Below are 20,402 nucleotides of genomic sequence, written 5' to 3' on the forward strand. Positions count from 1 at the left end.
AAAACCTAACTAAACCAAACCCCAAAAACCAAAACAACAACCAAAAAACCCCAAATGAAACAAAAACCTCACAAAAAAAAACCAACACAAAAAGAACCCCCAAAACTGGGAAATATGTGGCTTCTTAGAATGAGCTAGGAGTAGTTTTTACTGATATTTGATAAGCATGAAAAATGCTTGGAGTGAAGGATTATTTAGTGTTGGAAGAATATGGTTGCCAAGGTGCTGTGGGACTCCATGTGCAGAACTTTCTTCTTCGCTCTGTATCACAAGCTGCGGAGTGAGCGCACAGTACAGCTGGCCTGTTTGGAGCCTCAGAACAGTCTGTGGGCTTGCAGTAGTCCAGATGGCTTTTGTTCCTGTTTGGGACCACTGTTCTTTTGTTCTCCATTAGATGACTCCTGTGCCAGGTGCTGTTCTTTCCATTTCTGTAATCATTAAAAGGAGTGAGATTTCTTTTTCACTATTACTACTATTGACATACTGACAATGTCACATACATTTAACAAGCTTTCCTGAGATTGCTGCAGTCCCATGTAATTGTAAACACTTCCTGCCTCTTCCTATTCCATTCCTTTCCCCCCCTAGCCTGATTGTGCTTAAGAGAACAAGCAGAACATGTGGCTAAAATGATGTATCCCTCTGCTCACATGTTTATTTTCTCCTTTCCATGTAGTTTCCCTTATCTATTTATAGCATGACCTGTTTCTGTTATTTTGTGTCAGGAGCAAAGTGTCCCTCGTGTTAGGTTTATGAAGTGCCTGTATGCTGAGACTCTGATCCCAGCTGCTGCTATGCAATCCAACAGCAAATTGTTCCGGCAGAGGAATGGAGATCATTTACCTCTTCTCTTAAAGAGCTAATATTGCAGAATCAGAATATGGTTCACAAATTTAAAATCTATTGGGGGGGGAAAACCTATGAAACTCACTTTTGAAATACACAAATGCACAACTGCATGTCACATTCATGGTGAAAAAAGTTTATATTATAATCGTTGGAGCTTTTTTTCCTGAGCAAGAATAACTTCTCCAATATTGTCTAAAAATTGACTGGTATAATAAAATACAAAAGATTTGTTCCCTTTCAGAAGGCAGTTATGCTTCTTAGCTTTGAAGATCAGGTCTCTGAAGGATTATGCTTTTTAAAAATTCTGCTCACTTTTCAGAAATGATGTTCTAATAATAATCTAAAAAGTAAATTGATTAGATAGTCATTGAGTGTGATTTATCATTTTAACAGTGAGGTATTGTCTTACGAAAAAAGTTTTAATGCTGCATTAATATATCACAAGAATAATCTAGGAGGAAGGAAGCATTTCAGAAAGGTTATTGTCATGTTAAATAAACTTTCCAAGACAAAAGAACTCTACTGCAGTTTTTATATAAATGTAATTCACAGTCCTGAAATTATAAGATATTATGTTGATTGTAGTGTGGTTTAGAGTGGATAAAGAGAGAATGTAATCTACTGCATTTTGGTCTCAGCAACCCAGGAAATTACACCACTCATCCAGAATTATAAATGAAAAGCACTCTGGATACTTGTAAATCTTAGGATTTGTGAGTGTGCTGCAAACAAGAGACTGATACTGTAATGAAGTGAAAGTAATTAAATTTAAATTAATTGGGCAATATTTAGCTAGTCAATGAAAGAAACGCCTAAGTCAACTTTTTAAAGAACAGATCCAGAAATATAAAAGAAGACTCTGTTGTTGTTTACATTACAGTATTTTATTCATAATTTTTTGCAAAGACTTATATAGCAGTTTCCTCTTGGATTGAGGGCATTTTGGAGCAAATCTGTGTTTAGTCAAATTGTAACTAACAATGGAAAATTATGGGCTCATTAGTAACATGATATGCATCTCAGAGGAGTGACTGCTAGCGGAAGGTATACAGTGGCACAAAGTCCTAATACTGAAGTATTCAGCACTTGCTGAGCACATGAAACAAAGTTTCTGCATGAAATGTGGAAAATATAAGTTTTTAAATGCTACATGTGTCGAGATGGTTTCTGCTTGATAAATTATTTGTTCATGTGAAGTAAAGTGCTGCTTAGACTGACTTACCTGGCCTCATTTTACTAATGAGGCCTTACAAAATGAAATCTAAAATACAAGGTTCTGTCTATGGTAGTAGTTTCAGTGATGGTTGCTGAGCCTCTGTTCCCATCTACCATATGTTATTTCCTTCCTTGGCACACAGCTGGAGAGAAGAAAAGGAGTCTGTTGCAGAGGAAACCAGGGGGAACAGAGAAACTGAGGTTTCTCTCCACGTTCTGTGACACTTGGGATGTTGGAATCCATCTTTCCCCCTTTACCAAGAGGGACTGCTGCGTTTACCTGTCAAATCACATGCCCTGAGAAGGTCTTAGGCCTCACAAGACATGTAATACCGAGGCCTGATGGCTATGTGTACTAGTCTGCTATATCTGCTGTTCCTTCTGCTTGTTGCCTTTAACTTTTCCCCTACCTCTTTCCTTAATTTAGCATTCCTGCTTTTTTAACTTATTTTTCTTCCATATTTTCTTCCTCCTTATTCACTTACCTACATATCTTTCCTTCATTCCCCCCCTCATTTTTGCTTCCTCTAATGTATGTCAAAGGCTATATCCCAATCACAGTCTCTCTCATTCTTAAGAGCATGTGGAGAATATGTGAGGACTGGAGGAAATAACTTATTTATGTGTTGACTGGTCATAATTGACAAACTTCTGCTGTGTGATATGTAGCCATATTATTGTGGAGCCTTTTCTCATTAGAGATTCGGGAAGGTGGGCTTCTGTATGTAAGTCTTGCTCATGGCTGTGGCCGTGAGCAGCAAAGGGCCTGTCTCTGCAGGAAGCTGATAGAGCAGAGCAAAGCACTGGCCAAAATTTCAGTGAGAAAAATATGTGGCAAGCATCAGGTAATATATTAAGAAGTATGCCTTCTGATGATGAATAGGCTTTGGTGGGATACAGATAGAAAAAATAAAAAAGCCTACAGACAGCAAACCATCAGACTTCCAAAGGCTAACATGGCAGTTACGGATAATTGCTTTAATTTTGTAGAGTTCTGCTTTTACTTTGGGCGAAGTAGCTAAACTATGCCCTGAGTGACTAACTGGAAGAATAGTATGTGATTGCTTCAATACAATGTCTTATGAATAGTATGGAGAAATAACTTACTTGCTTAAAGAATAGTTTTTAAAAGCAATTTAGGTAAAATTGCTTTTTCACATTGAGTTTGTGACATAGGCTTAACATTGAAAAGTATTTCCAATGTGACAGAAGAAATAAGGAAGAGATAGAGATACTGTTGTTCTGCTCCTTTACCTCGTCTGCCCTGGTGCACTTACACGATGTGGCTTCTTTGTCAGAGAAGTCTCCCAGGATGACGGATTCTGAGTTTTCTTCTCTCTGAAAAGTGCCCTAACCATTATGCTGTAGAGTATTTTGTACTTGATCTTTACTGTTGCAACTGCAACTTTAGATGACATTAAGGGAAGCAAATTTTAAGTCAGTTCTTCAAAAACCGGAAATACTGTATTTTCTCAAGAAAATACTGCTCAGACTATATTAACATGGGGAGAATGCTTTCCTTAGCCTTTAAGTTGAAAGTGCCTGAACCCATCTTTTCTGTAAACAAACAAAGCATCAAGTAAGAGAAGATAAACAACCCCCTCCAGATATCTGATGTGATCAGTTTTAGCCCAGCCTATCCATTCGTCAAAATTATGAACAGCTGAAAGCAGGCTTTTTTATAATGGAAAATGTTACACAAGCCATTGCAAAGTAAGCCAATTTTTTTTTCACACTTTATATCTCACCTACAATTTGTAGTTTATTTTTACTTCATTAAGCTTCTCCAAACTCAACTGGAATTTGAAGTTCTACATGGGGTGGGGAGAGAAATTTACTAAAATATTTCCTCCTCCCAGCCTGTCAGATTTGTGGAATATGGGGTAGTTAGCCTTTCACCATGACAAGTTTTGCACATCCTGAATAGTAGGATCTTTCTGCATCAAAGCTGCAGAGCCAGGGACTTGGAGTATTTTGAGGTTAGTGATTTGCATGTGTATATTTTTGAATCTTCCATAATAATAAATTGGTTATACTTTACCCTGATGGGGACCATTCAAGCAGGGCTTGGTTATTATATAATTCCCTGAAAAGGAAGATTCCTGACTACAAGAAGCTACAGAATATTCACTTTCAGCCCTTGAATAATGAAAGTTAGTATCATATTTTAGCTGAAAGGGACCTCCAGAGATCTAGTCCAACTTTTTTGCTCAAAGCAGGGCTAAGTTCTAAGTTAGATCAGGTTGCTGAGGTCCTGTCTCATCAACTTCTGAAGACCTATAAGGATGAAAATTTCATAGCCTCTCTAGGTCCCTGTTGCAGTGCATCACACACTTGAAGTGAACTTTTTTCTTCCCTGTAAGTCTTGATGGCAATTTGCTTTCCTCTCATTCTTTAGCTGTGGATTTCTGAGAAGAGTCTGGCTCCATCTTCTCTATAACATCCCTCTTTGTAATGAAAGACAATAACTGGGATCCCTTACTTTGTGCAACCTTCACTTTTCAAGTCTGTGTAAACCTAGTTCCTGCAGCCTCATGCTATCTGCTCCAGCACAGCTAACAATCCTAGCTGCCTTCCACTGAACTCTTGAAAACTTGACAAACCTGAAAGCTTGTGATTTATTTTTGAGGAAGCATAAAATATACCTGTCTTTCTAAAATTTTGTAAACTATCTGCACAGAATCATGTTATAAGTTTTTTCTCCTTTATTATGATCAAGGGAAGCAGAGAAAGATTGATACTAGTTTTAACCTCTTCCATTTTCTTTCTTAAATAAAAGAATTTGTTTTTTTTCCTAGATTTTTACCATGAGCACTTGAAGTATTTACTGAAGATTGTATCATTTATTTTACAATTTATAAGGTTCTAGGGTTTAACTAATGCTAAGGAGGTGTCTTTGATTCAACAGGGGAAAGAATGGCTTATTTAGAAACACTTAAGCCTGCGTAATGTAAATATTTCTCAACCAAGAAGGCTGTCCTAGACTCCCTAAATTGTCTGAGGTTCTTACAGTACTGTAGTTTCTAACTGGAAGTGCTACCGATGAGGACATTTTCTTGGACAGTGACTTTCCTCAGTGGAAAAACTGACCTCATTATCATCTGTGCAAAACCGCTATTCATAGAAACGAGTGTATTCCATTAAGGCTTTTTATGCTGAGGGATTTATATGAAAAATACCACATTGCTCCAAAGCAAGAATTTGATACTACAGACAATAACTGTATTTAAATAAAACCCTTGAACTGAAAAACTTCTGAAGCAGTTTAATTAGATGAGTCTCTGGATGTCATAGTTTATCAGTGTTCCTGCACACTGTTGATAGTATCATTAAAAAACACAAACAAACAAAAACCCCAAAAGGAAAACCAAACCCAACTAATTCTGAAAACATTTTTAGCTGTTTACAGAAATTTTCCACTTCTAATGGAAAGATTGAATTAATAAGGAAAAATTATTAATGTAAGGAAAGGTACCTATAGGTTTCTATCTCTTAAATGACTGAAAAAAATAGGGTAGTCAGCATATGAATGGGTGGAGGACATTTGGCAAAACTGCTGCCACTGCTGTGTGAAGCTGGAAGTTCTTCACCATTTCCTCTCTTTCAGGGGAAGAACATTATAGGTTATTTTGATCTGTCCTGAGGTAGGGAGATGATGATAAAGTGAAGCAGATTTGTTTGTTTCTGATGATGACTGTGATCAGCTGTGGATTCATATTTTATTCTTTAGGAGATACAGTGCAACTCTGTAACTAATATATTAAAGGACAACTTGGTGAAGGTAAAAATTTCCATGTTTCACAGTGTCTGTAGGGTCCTCATCAAATTTTCCCTAATGAACTTGAAACTGTGCCTGCTTTCCAGTGCTTTTTCTAGTATTAATGAGAATCATTATGGTTTGGATGTTTTTTCTACTGAACACGGCTGTCTTAGAGCATGTTGCCTGTGGTACTCCTTGTATTAAGGTTCAGAATTGTGTTGAACCCACTGAATCACAACAGCTAGTGCCATGTGAGATAATACTTACAAACAGGCTTGCTGTTTTGTTTTGTAGTATCATGTGTGTTATAGAGGGATAAAGCTGAATTCTGACCAGTTTGAAGGGCTTTCATATGACTGAACTTCTGATAGAGCATTCAGTTTAGAAAAATGGAAATTATGTATAGGAACTTTTCTGATTTTCTGCAAGAAAAATCATAATGAAATGTCTTATTTCAGATCAGTTTACCTCAGTTGTTTTTTTTCATGGGACTTGAACACCTTATTTCTTACATATTTAAAGATCAAGAAAACTGCATTTACCAACCTTATTACTATAAAAGAAATGCTCTGTGGGGTTAACTGTCACTTGCTAAGAGACCAGGAAGACATGATCTCTTACTGAGACATTTCAACTATAAAATTTGGAAGCTGACATATAAATGAAAAAGGGGGTTTAAACTACTGTTAACAGACAGTATTCTCTTAAGGTAATAGATGTACTAGGCAATGCAGTTCCATACTGATCTCATTCTTGAAGGAACTATTTGTAATGCCTTCAACAAAACAAAATAATTTTGATTCCATGGATTTTGAAATTACTTTTGTTAATAAAGATGTTACTACAGAATGTTTTTTATAAATACAACTGTTAAAATGTGTGTTGTCTGGGAAGAAAAGAATTCACAAGTTTTTCTCACTTTCTGAATCAAAACCACAGGCTGATAAGTTGTACTTCCTCGTTAGTGAAAAATTCAGATTTTGTTGATCCCTTAAAAATCCATTGCTTGGTGTTCACAAATAAGCAATCGTGTATTAACTGTTGAGTGGACATGTTATACTACATATTTTTATAGTGTATTGGGTCATACTCTTGGTTTGGTCACACTATGCTGTGAAGGTGATGCAAAATTCTCTCAAGCATAAAGAAGAATAGGAGCGCATGATATGGTGGCTGTCAGTACTGTTGGTAAGGATGCATCTTGAGAAAAATCCAACTGCTTAAACCTTTGCCCCTGAGATTTGCTTCTTGTGGATATTTGTAGCATACATCTGTTGCGTAGTATAAATCATCTGATCAGACTACTATACTGATTTTCTCAAAGCATATTCTAAGTAAAACATAACATGCTAATTGTTGGCTTTTTACACATTTCTTAACATTTATTTTTATAAAACTCTTTTGTTGTTTATGCTTTTTGAATTTTGTTTAACACTGGTAAGAATTAAATGGTGTTCTGCATTGAAGTGCCATCAGGGGAGATGAATAGAAATTCTAATCTAAATAGAATCTATGTAAGGGTAATTTCTAATTTTTTATAGGAATGTTAAAATGAAGAAATCAAGTTCTGTATTTGCAGCATTTCTTGACAGATACTGACGCTGTAAATTATACAGCTGTTCTTCCTCTGTATGGATTTTGTAGTACTCGCAGCGATTTATAGGTCCGGAGTGCAGCTGCTGGAATTCATTTATTCTCATTTCTGTATTAAATCTATCATATACAAATGCATTAACATTCAGTACAGAGCTCAAGGGCTTATGGCTTTTTCTTTCTTGCTCTGAGTTGCTGTCCTGCAAGTGTTTGCAAGGTATGCAGAAAACATCATTAAAAAACTTAAACCAATATACAAGGAAAAAAAAGGAAACAGTATTGTCCATGATAAATACTTGAAACCAGCTCATTTTGCAGTTTAAGCTGAACAGCAAAACCAAAACCTACTGTTAACATTTCTGAAATTGGTAATGCTAATAAGCTTGTTTTGATGGATTAGCACTTCAGTTCCATTTACTTGAGTGCCACTCTTTATGCATGTCAATTATATGTGTTTTCATGTTACAAAAATTTAATATTCCCTGCACTGTTTTAATAGTGTGCATCTTGAGAGAGTGTGTGAGGCTATGTCATTGATTTACTTGACTCAGCTTGGTTTAGTTTTGGATTTTTTTTAATTAGAAAAAAAGGAAACTAGCTAATTTTAAATATTTAGGAAGTTTTTGAAATGAATGTTAAAAATAGTTTAACTGGAATTTGACAGAAGAATAGGAGCAAGGGCCATGAATATTTGTTGACTATATAATCTGTGAGAAAATAGCAGTTGGAACAGGCTGCCTGATATGAGTTGTGTACCTGTTTATTGTTGATGATTTCACATCTTTCCTATTGATATATTAAATCTAGGAAAATTGAAGTGTGCTCTGTTCAAGACCAGGAAAAACTTGTACCTAGGGGAACTTGAGCTGATTTGTTGGAGAAAGAGATCCTGAACACTTGTGGCAGATGGAATACATTTAGACATAATTATTTGTGTAAAAAGAAGGCTAAACCAGAACAGGCTAAATGTGAAAGATCTGTTTGTTTGTTATCTGTTAGTTTAACAGATCAATATCGGTGAAAACGCTAGTGGAACATGTATAGCATGATCTTCCACTACTAATAGTTTTACTTAAGTTGTTTATAAGTAGCCTAATAGCACTAAGGCAGAGAATGAAACAAATTTTCAATCTAATAAATATCCCCGAATCCCTTCTAATTTTAAAATCTCAAAAAAGAAGCAAGTAAAAAATAATCACATATGGTATTATGAGAATTTAATACAATTGCAGAAATAAATAACTGTGAATAAATGTCATTCTACCACATTTTTCAATGAGTCATCCTCCATTGAAAAAATTCCAGGCCAAAATATTTCTTGAAAGCTTTAACAGCTATATTCTGTGCATTGTACTATATATGAATGTTGGTACTTTATATTTTCCATATCTTTGTAATAACTACAGTATGAAAGATCTTGTATTGAATCTAGCTTGATGTGTTTTACTTTGATTTTTTTGTATGAATGTTTACAGAGTAGTTTTAACCTGTCATTCATCACAAATGCCAGTTTTCAGGTGTCTTTACTCCTATGAAAGAAGTTAAAGTCCTGCTTTGGCATATCTTCTGAGCTTCCTACTTCTGCAAGCTCCATGTTCTGCATTGTTTGCCTTGTATTGCTTAGGTGTGTATGCACAAATTCCATGTCTTGAAAACTGTGATAGGTTGCTTTAATATTAAGCTTTACATTAAATTATAAATTATCTTGACTGCCAGAAACACATGTCAATCTCTGAGCTCTGTTCTCTCAAGGATGGATGTTAACTAGCAGATTATTTAGCTTAAAGTGTAAGATGGAGTTTTAAGCAGCATAGGTCAAGCTAACACTAACCGATACAACACGCTTTTGAAACAAATGGGTACACCTACCACCTCTTTAGCTTTCTGGAAAGAGACCTATCTCCAAGTTACGTTAAGAGCTAAGCACTGAAAACAAAGCAAGTTTAGACAGGAAGAGAAAATTATGCCATGAAAATGCTGGAGTTCTGAAATTTTAAACTGTATTTGATAGCAGTGTAAAGAGAAGGTATTCCTTAGGCAGATATGTTAACAAAGAAAAAATGTGCTGCTTTACTCATTTTTTTCTTTACAAAGAAAAGATTGCTGCTTTACTCATTAAATTACATAAGAGGACTGTAGGCTGCTGCCACCCTGCTTTTGGGTACTTCTGCACTGGCTATCCTATTTTCAAGTGCTTGGAATCAAGTGAGGTTGGTATATCACTGACTCCTTCCCATCCATTATTTCTTCATCTTAATTTTCCTTACACTTTTTCATTCTCACTCTTTTGTGTTTTATCTCCCCCATTTCCTGTTTTTCTCTCTTTAAATTAATCTATATTTCTGCTGTATTTCCTCCTTCTTTTTTTCCTCATTTCCTCTCCTTCACATCTTTGTTAACCAACTCCTTCTCTTCAAGATGTGATAAGACCTTCCGGAGTTTCATAACTTCAGAGCCCTCTCCCTGATGAATGTGTCCTGCTCTTGTTCCAGGCAAGCTCACTGATGACAAATGTGACCATAACTGTACTAGGAAAAGACCTTTGTGAGCTAATATATTAAGTGGTATATGTTTTCAGAAAAAGAATTGCTGGACTTAAAGAAAAATTCTTACCTTAATTCTTACAGGAAAAACTGCTTTGTTACCTTTCAAAATCAGCTACTTCATCTAGGATACTGAAAGTTAACAGAGCAGCCTATTAGAAGTGTGGGGACCAAATCCTGAAATAATGGATAGGGAAGTGACAACAAGGTGTTGCTCTATCATCTGTACCTGCACTGGAAGTTGCTGAAGCATGAGACACACAGAATATTGTGCAGTAGTTGTAATCTGATGCAATGAAGTCATCAAAAGAAGTTGTATCTTCCCTAGGTGAACAGCAAATTCCTGAAAAACACTAGTAAATTAAAAAAGCTGGGATATTAACCAGTCATAGGCAGGTTTTGATACTTTGTATAAGATAGCTTTGCTTTTCTGTGGTATTATATATCAGTTTGAGTATGATTAATAGTAAATAGGTGTAGATACAGAGATAAAGTTGCAAGGCTTCACTTGACTGGGAACCTCAGTCCTGTAAATCTGTTTCCTGCTTGCACTAAGTTGACTGAAAGTTATGGTTTTATAAAGAAAGTGCAGAGTCATCTTAGAGGCAGAGGGTATTACTTAAGGCTTAGTCCTATGATAACTTTGGCATGGCTTTGTATTGTAACAACTTCACATTCTGTGTATTCCTGCATAAGGCTGATGCAAACAAACTCTGCCTACAGTTTATAGACATACAGAGTATATATATTTTTTGTATGTATATATATGTGGTGTATATGTGCTGTAGTATAGATTAGAACTGCTGATGACTTCTGAAGTCAGGAAAAATAAATCTAGAGGCCGGTTAAGACTTTTTTAGTAGAAAATTAGCTTGGAATTCCTGACAATCAAGCACTTGCTGTGTTGCTGCTTTGTAAAGATAGGTTCCTGGTTTTGTCTTCAGACCTGGTCAATCTATAATATACATGGTTTAAAATGACTTACTTCTGTGGTGCCTGCCAACACTCTTGTTTTGGGGATTGTCAGTGTTTCAGCATTGTCTGTCTGTTGGGAGAAGAGAAATGAGAAAGGAAAAGCTTTAATGTTTCTGGAGTGTAAATGTTAATTTATTTTATCTACCTGTTAGACTGGAATAATCTCTGGAAACCTATGTATTAAAAAAACCCAACAAACAAAATGCAAATGAACTGGCTTTGGGAATACATGCTTTCTCTGTGAAGGAGCAGATAAGATATTTTTAAGAAGAGTTTCCAGTGACACTGGAAGATCTAATTTTCTTTCTAGAGGTAATGGCAAGATTTTGATTCAGTCAATGAGAAATGCACGAAGGTGTGTTTAAACAAATTCCTTTGATTCAGTGCCCTTCTGAATTTACTGGCATATTTTCTCAGTGGTGTTTAACTTGCTGTGAATGCATGTAAGGTGACCTTTTATGGTCAGAGTAGTACAGCTCTGTCATCCTAGTGATGTTTCGTTTGTGCTAACAAAGCCATTATCCTAAGTCAGGCCTTTTTCCCAGTGTGTGTTTGTGTCTGTCTCTTGTACAGTTACAGTCACTCATGTAGTTAAAATTAAGCCTAAGGTGGAGCAAAGTGGCCGTTAGGTCAGGCTGTTTTCTGTAAACTTACCATTTTGTAGAGCGGGCAGGGTTAACTTTATGACAGAGTTTATAAGTTGATTCCTGCTGATGGTAAATGCTTATCTGTTTAGAAATAAGCATTGTGGGGGTGCTGCGAGGGCTGGCTGCTCTCTGAGGCAGGGGCTTCACCGGCCAGGGCCCTGTCCCACTGCCCTGCATCAAGGTGAGCCGGGTGGGCCAGGTGATGGTAACAAGGTTCAACCAAGAGTCTGGATCATCAGGGAAGTTTGTGGTAATGAGGCAGGTCAGAGGACAAGCTGGGACATCAGTCCACGGATCAGATTGAGGGTCAGGCCTGATGAGGGAAACGAGGTGAGAGACAGCCCAGTGACAGATATCTCAGAAGTACCGCGGTGACAGGGCAGGACCTAGCTCAGGAGGTCAGTCTGTGGGCTGAGGTTTGAATTGGGGGGCCTGTGGTCAGGCAGGGGGGCAGCTGTGGCTGAGCTGGAGACCAGCACTCCTACAACATAGCTCAGACAGGGACTGAAGGTCCCAGGGTGAGCTGAACTGGGTCTCCAGGGCCCAAGGGTGGGGCATGGATGGAGCCCCCAGCTGAGGCTGGAGAGGGCCTTTGAGGCCTGACAGTTCTCTCAGGGTCCTGACAGGTAAAAGCCTTCAAAACCTGTGTGAAAGTAGTATTATCCTGGAAAAACTGACACAGCTGAAGAGTGATGTGGCACTCAGTATCAACACCAGATCTTTTTCACTTTCTTGTCTGTGAGGTATTTTCTTCCACTGCGTAAGGCTACACAGTACTTATGAAATACGTAATCTGGAGCCTTACCCAGATAAACAGTGCATGAATGCACTCGGAAGAGTTTGAGCTTTGTTATTGTCTTTGGTCACCAAATACACGCAATTTGGCAGTCACTTTTGACTGAAAGCTGAACACTAAAGCCCAAGTTTAAGCTGTGATAAGAAGTGATACTTTTGTCCCCTGGCACTATAGTAGTATGAAATTGTGGGGGTTTGTATGACTGTGTTTTTCCTGGATATAGAACTCAGTTCAATGACATCTGTCTCTGCAAAGATTGGGCTAGGGGACTGCAGTGCACTTTATTTGAAGCTGCATTTGCGAACCTTGTGTTGACTGCAGCCAGTGCAAAATATGGCAGCGTGATTTATACCCACAGTGATGCCTGGATCACATGAGTTGTGCTGATACGAATACTCAGTGAACAGGAGCTGGCTTCCTGGTGTATTGTGCTGTCAAACCTTAAATGTATTAAGTGTGATAAAGAACAGATTTTTTTTTTTTCCTTTTTTTTTCTTCTTATTGAAGTAGTGCAACTGAAGCTTAACTGTGAAGGTAGTTTTCAAGTTTTCCATTCAAAGTCTTCTTGTCCATTCACCATGTTTGGCTGGAACAATCCACAGCCAGGAATCTGTGACTATCCATTCATTTCCCATTCTTATCAGGGACAACCAGGTATGAGGAAGACATAATAATATCTCCCAGGGGGGCTGGGACAGCAGCTATACCGGGCTGATTGGCAATGGTTGGAGACAGGTTTATCTTTGATCTCAGCTGGTCTCATATGACAAATCTAGAGCTCAGTTGCTGACTTAGTATGGAAGAACACATCCCAGACTAGTGGAAATAGCCTAAAAAGAAGTTGAAATAAGAGGAAGGTGGTAAGCTGTGAAGAAAAAGAAAAAGAAAAATAGACTAAAACTCAGCAATGTAGCTGGATGAACTACAGATGCTCAGATATTATGGTATGAGGAGAGTAGTAGTAAGAACTGGTTTGGAAAGTTTCTTCTCTGTGGTCCTATTTGTCTTCTGCCTCTGTGCAGGTGAAAGATGATCCATCCATACTTAAAACAACCTCTGAGTAACAAAAAACATAGTTGTAGTTTGCATTCTCCTGTTTTACAGATATTTCAGTCCTATGTGTATATACTTTTCCCTGTATGATTCTTTTGCACACTTGAGTAACATGTTGTCTCCTTGCATTCTGTGCCAAAGTTAATGTATATTTGGGCAAGGGTCAGTATGTGCAGAGTACCTATTTGAGTCCAAATTTCAGTGCAGTCAGATTTGACACACTGAATGTTCAGACTTTTTAAAGTCTCTGGTCTTAGTTTGGAAACTTGTCTAGAAGTGTGCAAGTCTTTCAAATTCAGCACAGTGCCCATCAACTTGTTTAGAACTGTGACTGATAGTTCATAGTAGAGTTTTAACACTCTGTAGTTCTCAAGTGATTGTTCTATCAAAGGATAACTTAAAAGAAACTGTATGCTTTTTCATTGTTGCTTTATTGTGTTTCCTAGTGGTATATTCTCTTTGACAAGTAAAAAAGGAATCAGACGGTTTCTGTATTTTTCTCTCCAGTGGAAAAAGTTTATGAACTATGGGTTAACAACCTGTTTGTAGAGACTAACTTCCTTCTTCAGAGAACTAGTTACATTATTCTGATAATCCACATATGCAAAGATTTGATAGAAAAATTACTCAGTTGTAGGGTTTTTTTGCTCATTTGTGCAGAAGATCAGACTAAGATTATCAGCTGTCTCCTCCTGTTCACATCAAAAATCTTGAGTAATTAATTCTTCATCAAGGCAGAAAAGAACAGCGGCCCTATAGCTTCTTCTGGGGCTGTCCAAGGCTTACAACTGAACAACAAAATAGTTATGAATTTCATGGGTCTAAGCATTAATTTTATTTTTTCTTAAAGTGGTATTGAACAAAACTGAGGCTCTTCGTAGGTGAATTTACCAATACTGTGATTCTGAAACTCTACACAATATTGCATGAAACAAAACATTCTGTGTTTTAGAAACATTAACACACTGCATTTTTTGGACTGTTTCCGGATGCCATGTTATTGACTTGCTGTTACTGGCTTTGGGCTAGTGGCTTGCCAGTTTTGGATTTCTTTTGAACCCATTGTTCCTGGTTAGACAGTACTGTTTTGGAGGGAAAAAGACATTTGGAAGGACTTTTGAGTCTAATTGTTTGAATATGATGCGGCAAAGTAAGAAATGGTTAAGAATAGAAGGCAACTAGACTGAAGCGTTGTATTGACTTACCAGTATCTCTAGGTCTGTAGCTTCCTTGCAGCACAGGGGAAGAGAGAGCATTCTGTTGTCTTGTAATTTAATTGTAGGAAAGGTAGATTCACTAATTAGAACAAGAGTCCTTGTTTAAAAATAAATAACACTTTTTGCTGAGAGTGCACTGGGTAAATTGCAGATGCTTTACCAAGGTTGGAGGTGGACTGGTATTTGGATTTGAGTACACTGGGCAATGAAGTCATTCCTGCACAGTGGTGATTTGTTTATATATTAGTTTATTGAAATTGTAAAAATATGTTAAGTATTATTATGCCCAAGAAAATAATAGAAATAGTTTTCTAATTCAGATGATAGATGGTTAAACCATTGTCTGCTTCTGTTCAATGCTCTACCTCTCTCTTTCTGTCTCTCTCTTATATTTGTGGTGGGTTTTTTTGGTTGGTTGGTTTGTTTTTTACTGTGTTCCTGAGATTTCCAAGTTAGCCTGAGGAAGTAAGATGCAATCCTATGCCCAATGCATATTTTGCAGTAAATGAGATTTTAAAAACATAGGACTGGTTCATTTAGTATTGAATTCTCTTTTCTTCAGCCATAAACTTATAAACTTTATGCAATGAGAAGTAGATACTGTGATGCTTTTGTAAATAATGCATATAGAGCCTGAATGCAATGCAAAGGAAAATAATTAGAAAGACTTCAGCTTGCTTTAGAGCAGGCCGCGAGCAGTTTTGTATGCATTTTGTCGTTCATTCTTCATTGTGCCTTTTCTCATCATTTGAAGCTGGTGCCACAGGCTTTTATTGTTCTGATGTGCTATTTTCCCTTCCTTTTTTTATTTTCCCCTGAATTTAACTGTCTCCTTCACCCAAGCCATTTTGCAAATACTTATTAGGGTTTTTTTTTCCAAAGGGACAAGATACAGAAGGAGAGTGGGGAGAATGTCTAGAGTAAAATAGGCTGAGACAGGAGGCTCCTTACAATCCTGGTGCTGACTGTATGGTTGTCCCAAAGTCCATAACTTTCAACAGTCCAGTTAACAGCTCCCAAGCTTGATTCCTATAAACAGTTAAATCTGACTTGGCAGCTCTGTCGAGCTCTGTGTACCTTGTTGTCTAGGCTAGCAGGAGGCAGTAGGGTTTCAAGAAGTTCTGGGTGGAGAAGGGAGGAAGATGATGAGTGTACTAAGATCCCTGAGTGCTTTAAGTGTGTACATAGCAGGGAGAGGGGAGAAACAGGCAGTGGCACTTCACAAAGACGGCTTCTCTCAAGCACCTTTTTCATTTCCACGCTTCCCATTTCCCAGGAGTACAGGATTCTCGTCCCTGACCTGCTGTTCCTTTCTGCATTGTGCTTGGGATGTATGCCAGTGGGCCAGGAAAGCAAACACAGGAAATTTGTTTAGATGCAACAATCACAGCATTCCTTGCTTAACCCTGTCTGCACCTCTGTCCTTCTCTATTGCTTATGAAGAAAAACATGTCCGGGAGGAAAGGCAGCTAATTTCTCATAGGAAAACTGTGCTTAAAAACAAGCAAAATGTGGACAGTTCATGGTGCTGGTTGTAAGACACAATAAAAATTGGGGTTGTTTTACACAGACTTTATTCATTTCTCGTGAGATAAAGATGATTCAATTGTAAGTACTGTTGTAGTCCATTTTCACAATCTTTGATGAATTTAACTCGATGTTTCCTTAAACAGAGTAGAGATAGAAAAAAAAATATGTTTATACATTACTTGTCGGTTTTGAAGTTTTGAAGTGCTTTTGGAAATAAACAGCATGTTCTTTTGCTGACAGGATTTGAAATCTAGCAATCAGCGAGATGAAATTGCTGCAGCACGTGCATCCCTGAAGGAAAATTCCTCTCTCCTACATTCAATATGTTCAGCTTGTTTAGAACATTCAGATGTTGCATCCCTTACAGCCAGCAAGGATTCAATTTGCAATGAAATACAGAATGCTCTCAATGTAATTTCTAATGCTTCCCAAGGAGTTGGCAATAAAATGGGACAACCAACATCTCACACAGCTACTCTTGGAAGTGCACTTGATGAGCTTGAGGTACGTAAACCTGTGAGACTGCAACACTTTTGGAAAAATGGTTTATTTCTTTTTTTTTTTTTTTTTTTAATGAACTATTGCTATCATAAGTGATGGACTTAAAAGCATTAGAAATTGATGCTCTGCTTAGTCCTAGTCTAAATAGTATCACTCTAAATTATTTCATTGGGAGGGATCACTTCCTTCAAAAGAGTTTGAAATTAAGTGTTCATGTATGTGTTCAATATTTGGCTTCCTTCGACCAGCAGGGAAGAATTAGTTCCAAGTGTGTTACTAATGATGGAGACAGACACATCCTTGAATAAGTGGGCAGAACCCATGAGTTTAGTTTACAAATAACAGTGATTATTAGATGATGGTGATCGCTGCTACCTTGACTGCATTTGAACTAGTACAATGCAAGTTGAAGTCCTTTACTCTAAAACTTGTCATTGGGATCATTATGTAATTTATATAATTGAAGGCTTTAGAAACCTAATTATGTTTTCTGCTTGTTCATTAAATAAAGTGACATAAAGAATATGCTTTTAAAAATTCTGCATTTCTTACAAATTCTGCATTTCTACTTCTACTATGTAAGCAAATACTTGGAGAAAGTCAGTTCTTTCTCTACTCCTGACCTGGTCCTAAGCTTTTGTATGGAGCTTTCCCTTTTTCTTATGGCTGCTCTGGCTCTTACTAGTGTTATTTTCCATTGTCCTCCCCAAAATGGTAAAAGACCTGCTGTAGATGAGATCTCCTCGTCTGGTGTAACTAATGTAGGCCCAGATCAACAGAAGAAATCAAAGTTTCTAAACACATTTGCAAATATGGGTCTTTTTGGTTGTAAGTTCTCAGACTTACCAGATCTCAGCCTCAGAACTCCAATATTGCTGATACATTTTCAGGAGAATTGGTGCTATGACTGATGGTAATAGATTTTGTCTAAAATTTTCAATGAAAGGTTAGAGAAATACATTGAAATATGACACATATCTTGTAGTGGCAGTTTATTTATCAAAACAGACCTCTCAGTCATGCTCAAAGTTGAATCTGAAAGGCTTTTCCCCCCTGAAAGGAACAGGCTACAATTACATGTTACGTGTCATCCTTCCTTGCTTCTCAAACTGGGTTTTAAAATTATAGTTTCTAATCTATCTTCTTAACAAATGGAAGAAAAAAGAAACATTTAAAATACATGATTTGTTACTATGAAAACTATGAAACTCTGAATAACAAATGATATACTTTAAATGAGAGCTATTATTTACCTGATTTTCTTACAAATTTTTTAAACAAAATTTGGCAAGAGGATTGCATCTTCCGACTGCAGGTGAATTCATCTTGACTGTATATGAGCAGTACCATTTAAATTATTTTTAAAAATGTAATTAAATTTATTATTGTTTTAAAATTTAAGATTTGGGATAATCACAAAATAGATAAAAATTGTCTTTTGGATTGAATTTGTTTTTATTTGGAAACATAAGAACATAGAAGTCCAACTGTTATAAAAAGCCTTTTGTTTATGGACTTTTAAATATATTTTTACCTAGGTAACACAAATGGGAATTGAAGCTGTGCAAGTTAGATAAAGCACAATTTATAGAGCATTTAACTTCTTAAAATTATTTTATGAATTAGATGGTTGCACTTTTCTTTCTTTACATGAAGTTCTATTGGCTAAGGACCTGAAATAACCTTTGCTCTATCTTCTTGTTGCAAATACAGTGCCGTGAAATAGATTGACGTAGTAAATAGTCTGTTGGGAACAAATCTCATTAAATGTTTATAGTGTGGAAATGTATTACGGAACTTACCCAAGAATCTAGTATCTAGATGTTTTACAGTGTCATTCTTCCTTTGCCAGTGCTGGCAATGTGAAAGTTATTACAGATTTATAGGTGAGGAAACCACCACTAAAATTGGAGTAGACTAGTGTATAGCCTAGTGTTGAGGGTCCTTACTTGAGACATAGCAGTGCCACAGTGAAGTTGCTGCTCCAGTGAACAGTGACCAAGTGGCACAGCTTCAGCAGGGGTGAGGTACCACAGAATGCTTTGGTTTTAAGGACTGTAATGTGAATGTGGGAGACAGAGTTTCAAACCTCTAACACAAATAAACCTGTCTTTCACATCAGAAATGGGTGTCCTGACCTGTGGAAACTGACTTTATCTTAGAGTGCCTTCCCTTGTCATTCTTCAAAGATCATCGTGGATGAGTCTTTCATGTATTAGGATTAGTTTGAAATTATCTATTGGGTGTAAGTTAATTACATTTTTTAAAAAGGTAAATAATTAAACATTAATGATTATTTTTATGCAGTTTTCCAACTCTGTATTAATATGCTAGTTATTAAAGTCAAAGCTTTTTCATTTTTAATTTCGCTGTGTCTTTGGATATAGCCAAAGTAACGAAATCCTAGATAATGCAGTCATTAAAAGCTTGTTATGCAGGAAAACACAGTTCCTACTGCTGAGAACTATTTTGGTTGTGCTTTTAAAGTTATGCATTCTAACTTAGAGAGGTGACAGCTGAAAGGGGTTAATTTCCCTTGCCTTTCAGAGTCCTTAATGGCACTTCTTACCTCTTCACAATTTCCTTTACTGCATTTCCCTAATTTCCTGCAATGCATATTGTGTTTGAGACGTGCAATAACTTAGTTTGCCTCCAGGTAAATTGGGTGCAGTTTTCCTTTGCATTCAGTCATAATCTCACAATTGTAAGGAAGCTCAGCAAAGAGAAGAAATGAGGAAAAAATGGATGTCCTATACTAATACTCTTAATGTGTCTCTAAGTTATTCTTGTGAACAAATGCTATCTTACTGCCTTCACCCTTCCAGAAAAGTGTCCTCAGGTACATTTCCTTCCTTCTGTGAAAATATCTGTTATAGAAAAGGACATGGGAGTCTTAATGTTTTAACTGCAGTAGGAAGGCTTCTGATGACAACACTAAGAGCTGGATTACTGCTCATATCAGGCCTGGCTCTAGGCATTGGCAATTAAGAAGTTGCGTGCAAAAGCAAAATGACTTCCTATGCTGTTGCCTAGGAGAGCTAGTCTGGCTCCATCTGCTGCCAGCAAGAGGTTAGGATATATGGAGATATTTCAGAGTAGGAGAGCAAGCCATCTTCATTCTGTCCAAGTGCTCTTTCTTTTCTTTGGATTTTAGCCTTCATGGCAGGGTCTGCCAGGCCCTGGCAAAACTTCAGCTTTTCTTCTCTCTTTCTCGGAGAGGGCAGAAGTTGGACTTTTTGTAACTACCAAGTAGTTCTTAACTGGCTCTAACTTCTCTACTCCTGCAAAAGAGGATTAAAGCAGTGGACTGCCTGTTTTCTTTGCTCCATCTTTGCAAGTGGGCAAATTATTGTTCCATCCTAGTTTGGCTTTGGTTCCAAAGTTGCATGTGAAATTAATGTTTCCATGATCAACATATTTTTCACATCTTTCAATTAGGAAATAATTAAGAAACAAATAGGGTTCATATGCTGCTTTTATGGATAAAGAAATAGCTGTGTTTTTAATCTTCAGAATATTTAAGCTCTTTCTCTCCTGCTTGCACATAAACTCTTTTTTAGTATATTATGTGTATTTGGATAGGTTTAACATTGGTTTGAGAAAATCTAGGAACTTGGAAATACATAGTTAATAGTTTAACTTAATCTATGTTTGCATCTGCTGGATGCACATAAACACCTGACACAGACCCATAAGCCATTTTAATGGTCTATCCTGTCACTT

The 20,402-nt window shown here is 37.0% G+C and overlaps 1 protein-coding gene across 2 annotated transcripts in view; it reads left to right on the forward strand.

Moving 5' to 3' along the window:
- Positions 1-20,402, forward strand: part of CTNNA3 (catenin (cadherin-associated protein), alpha 3) — a 529,775-nt gene that overhangs the window by 95,389 nt on the left and 413,984 nt on the right. For both annotated transcript variants that reach the window (XM_010579986.1, XM_010579985.1), the window contains exon 6: positions 16,419-16,682. In XM_010579986.1, the coding sequence (XP_010578288.1) occupies positions 16,419-16,682 (264 nt within the window). The remainder of the gene's footprint in view (positions 1-16,418; positions 16,683-20,402) is intronic.

Source organism: Haliaeetus leucocephalus, unplaced genomic scaffold (genome assembly GCF_000737465.1).
Source record: "Haliaeetus leucocephalus isolate CR32 unplaced genomic scaffold, Haliaeetus_leucocephalus-4.0 Scaffold687, whole genome shotgun sequence".
NCBI classification, from domain to species: Eukaryota; Metazoa; Chordata; class Aves; order Accipitriformes; family Accipitridae; genus Haliaeetus; species Haliaeetus leucocephalus.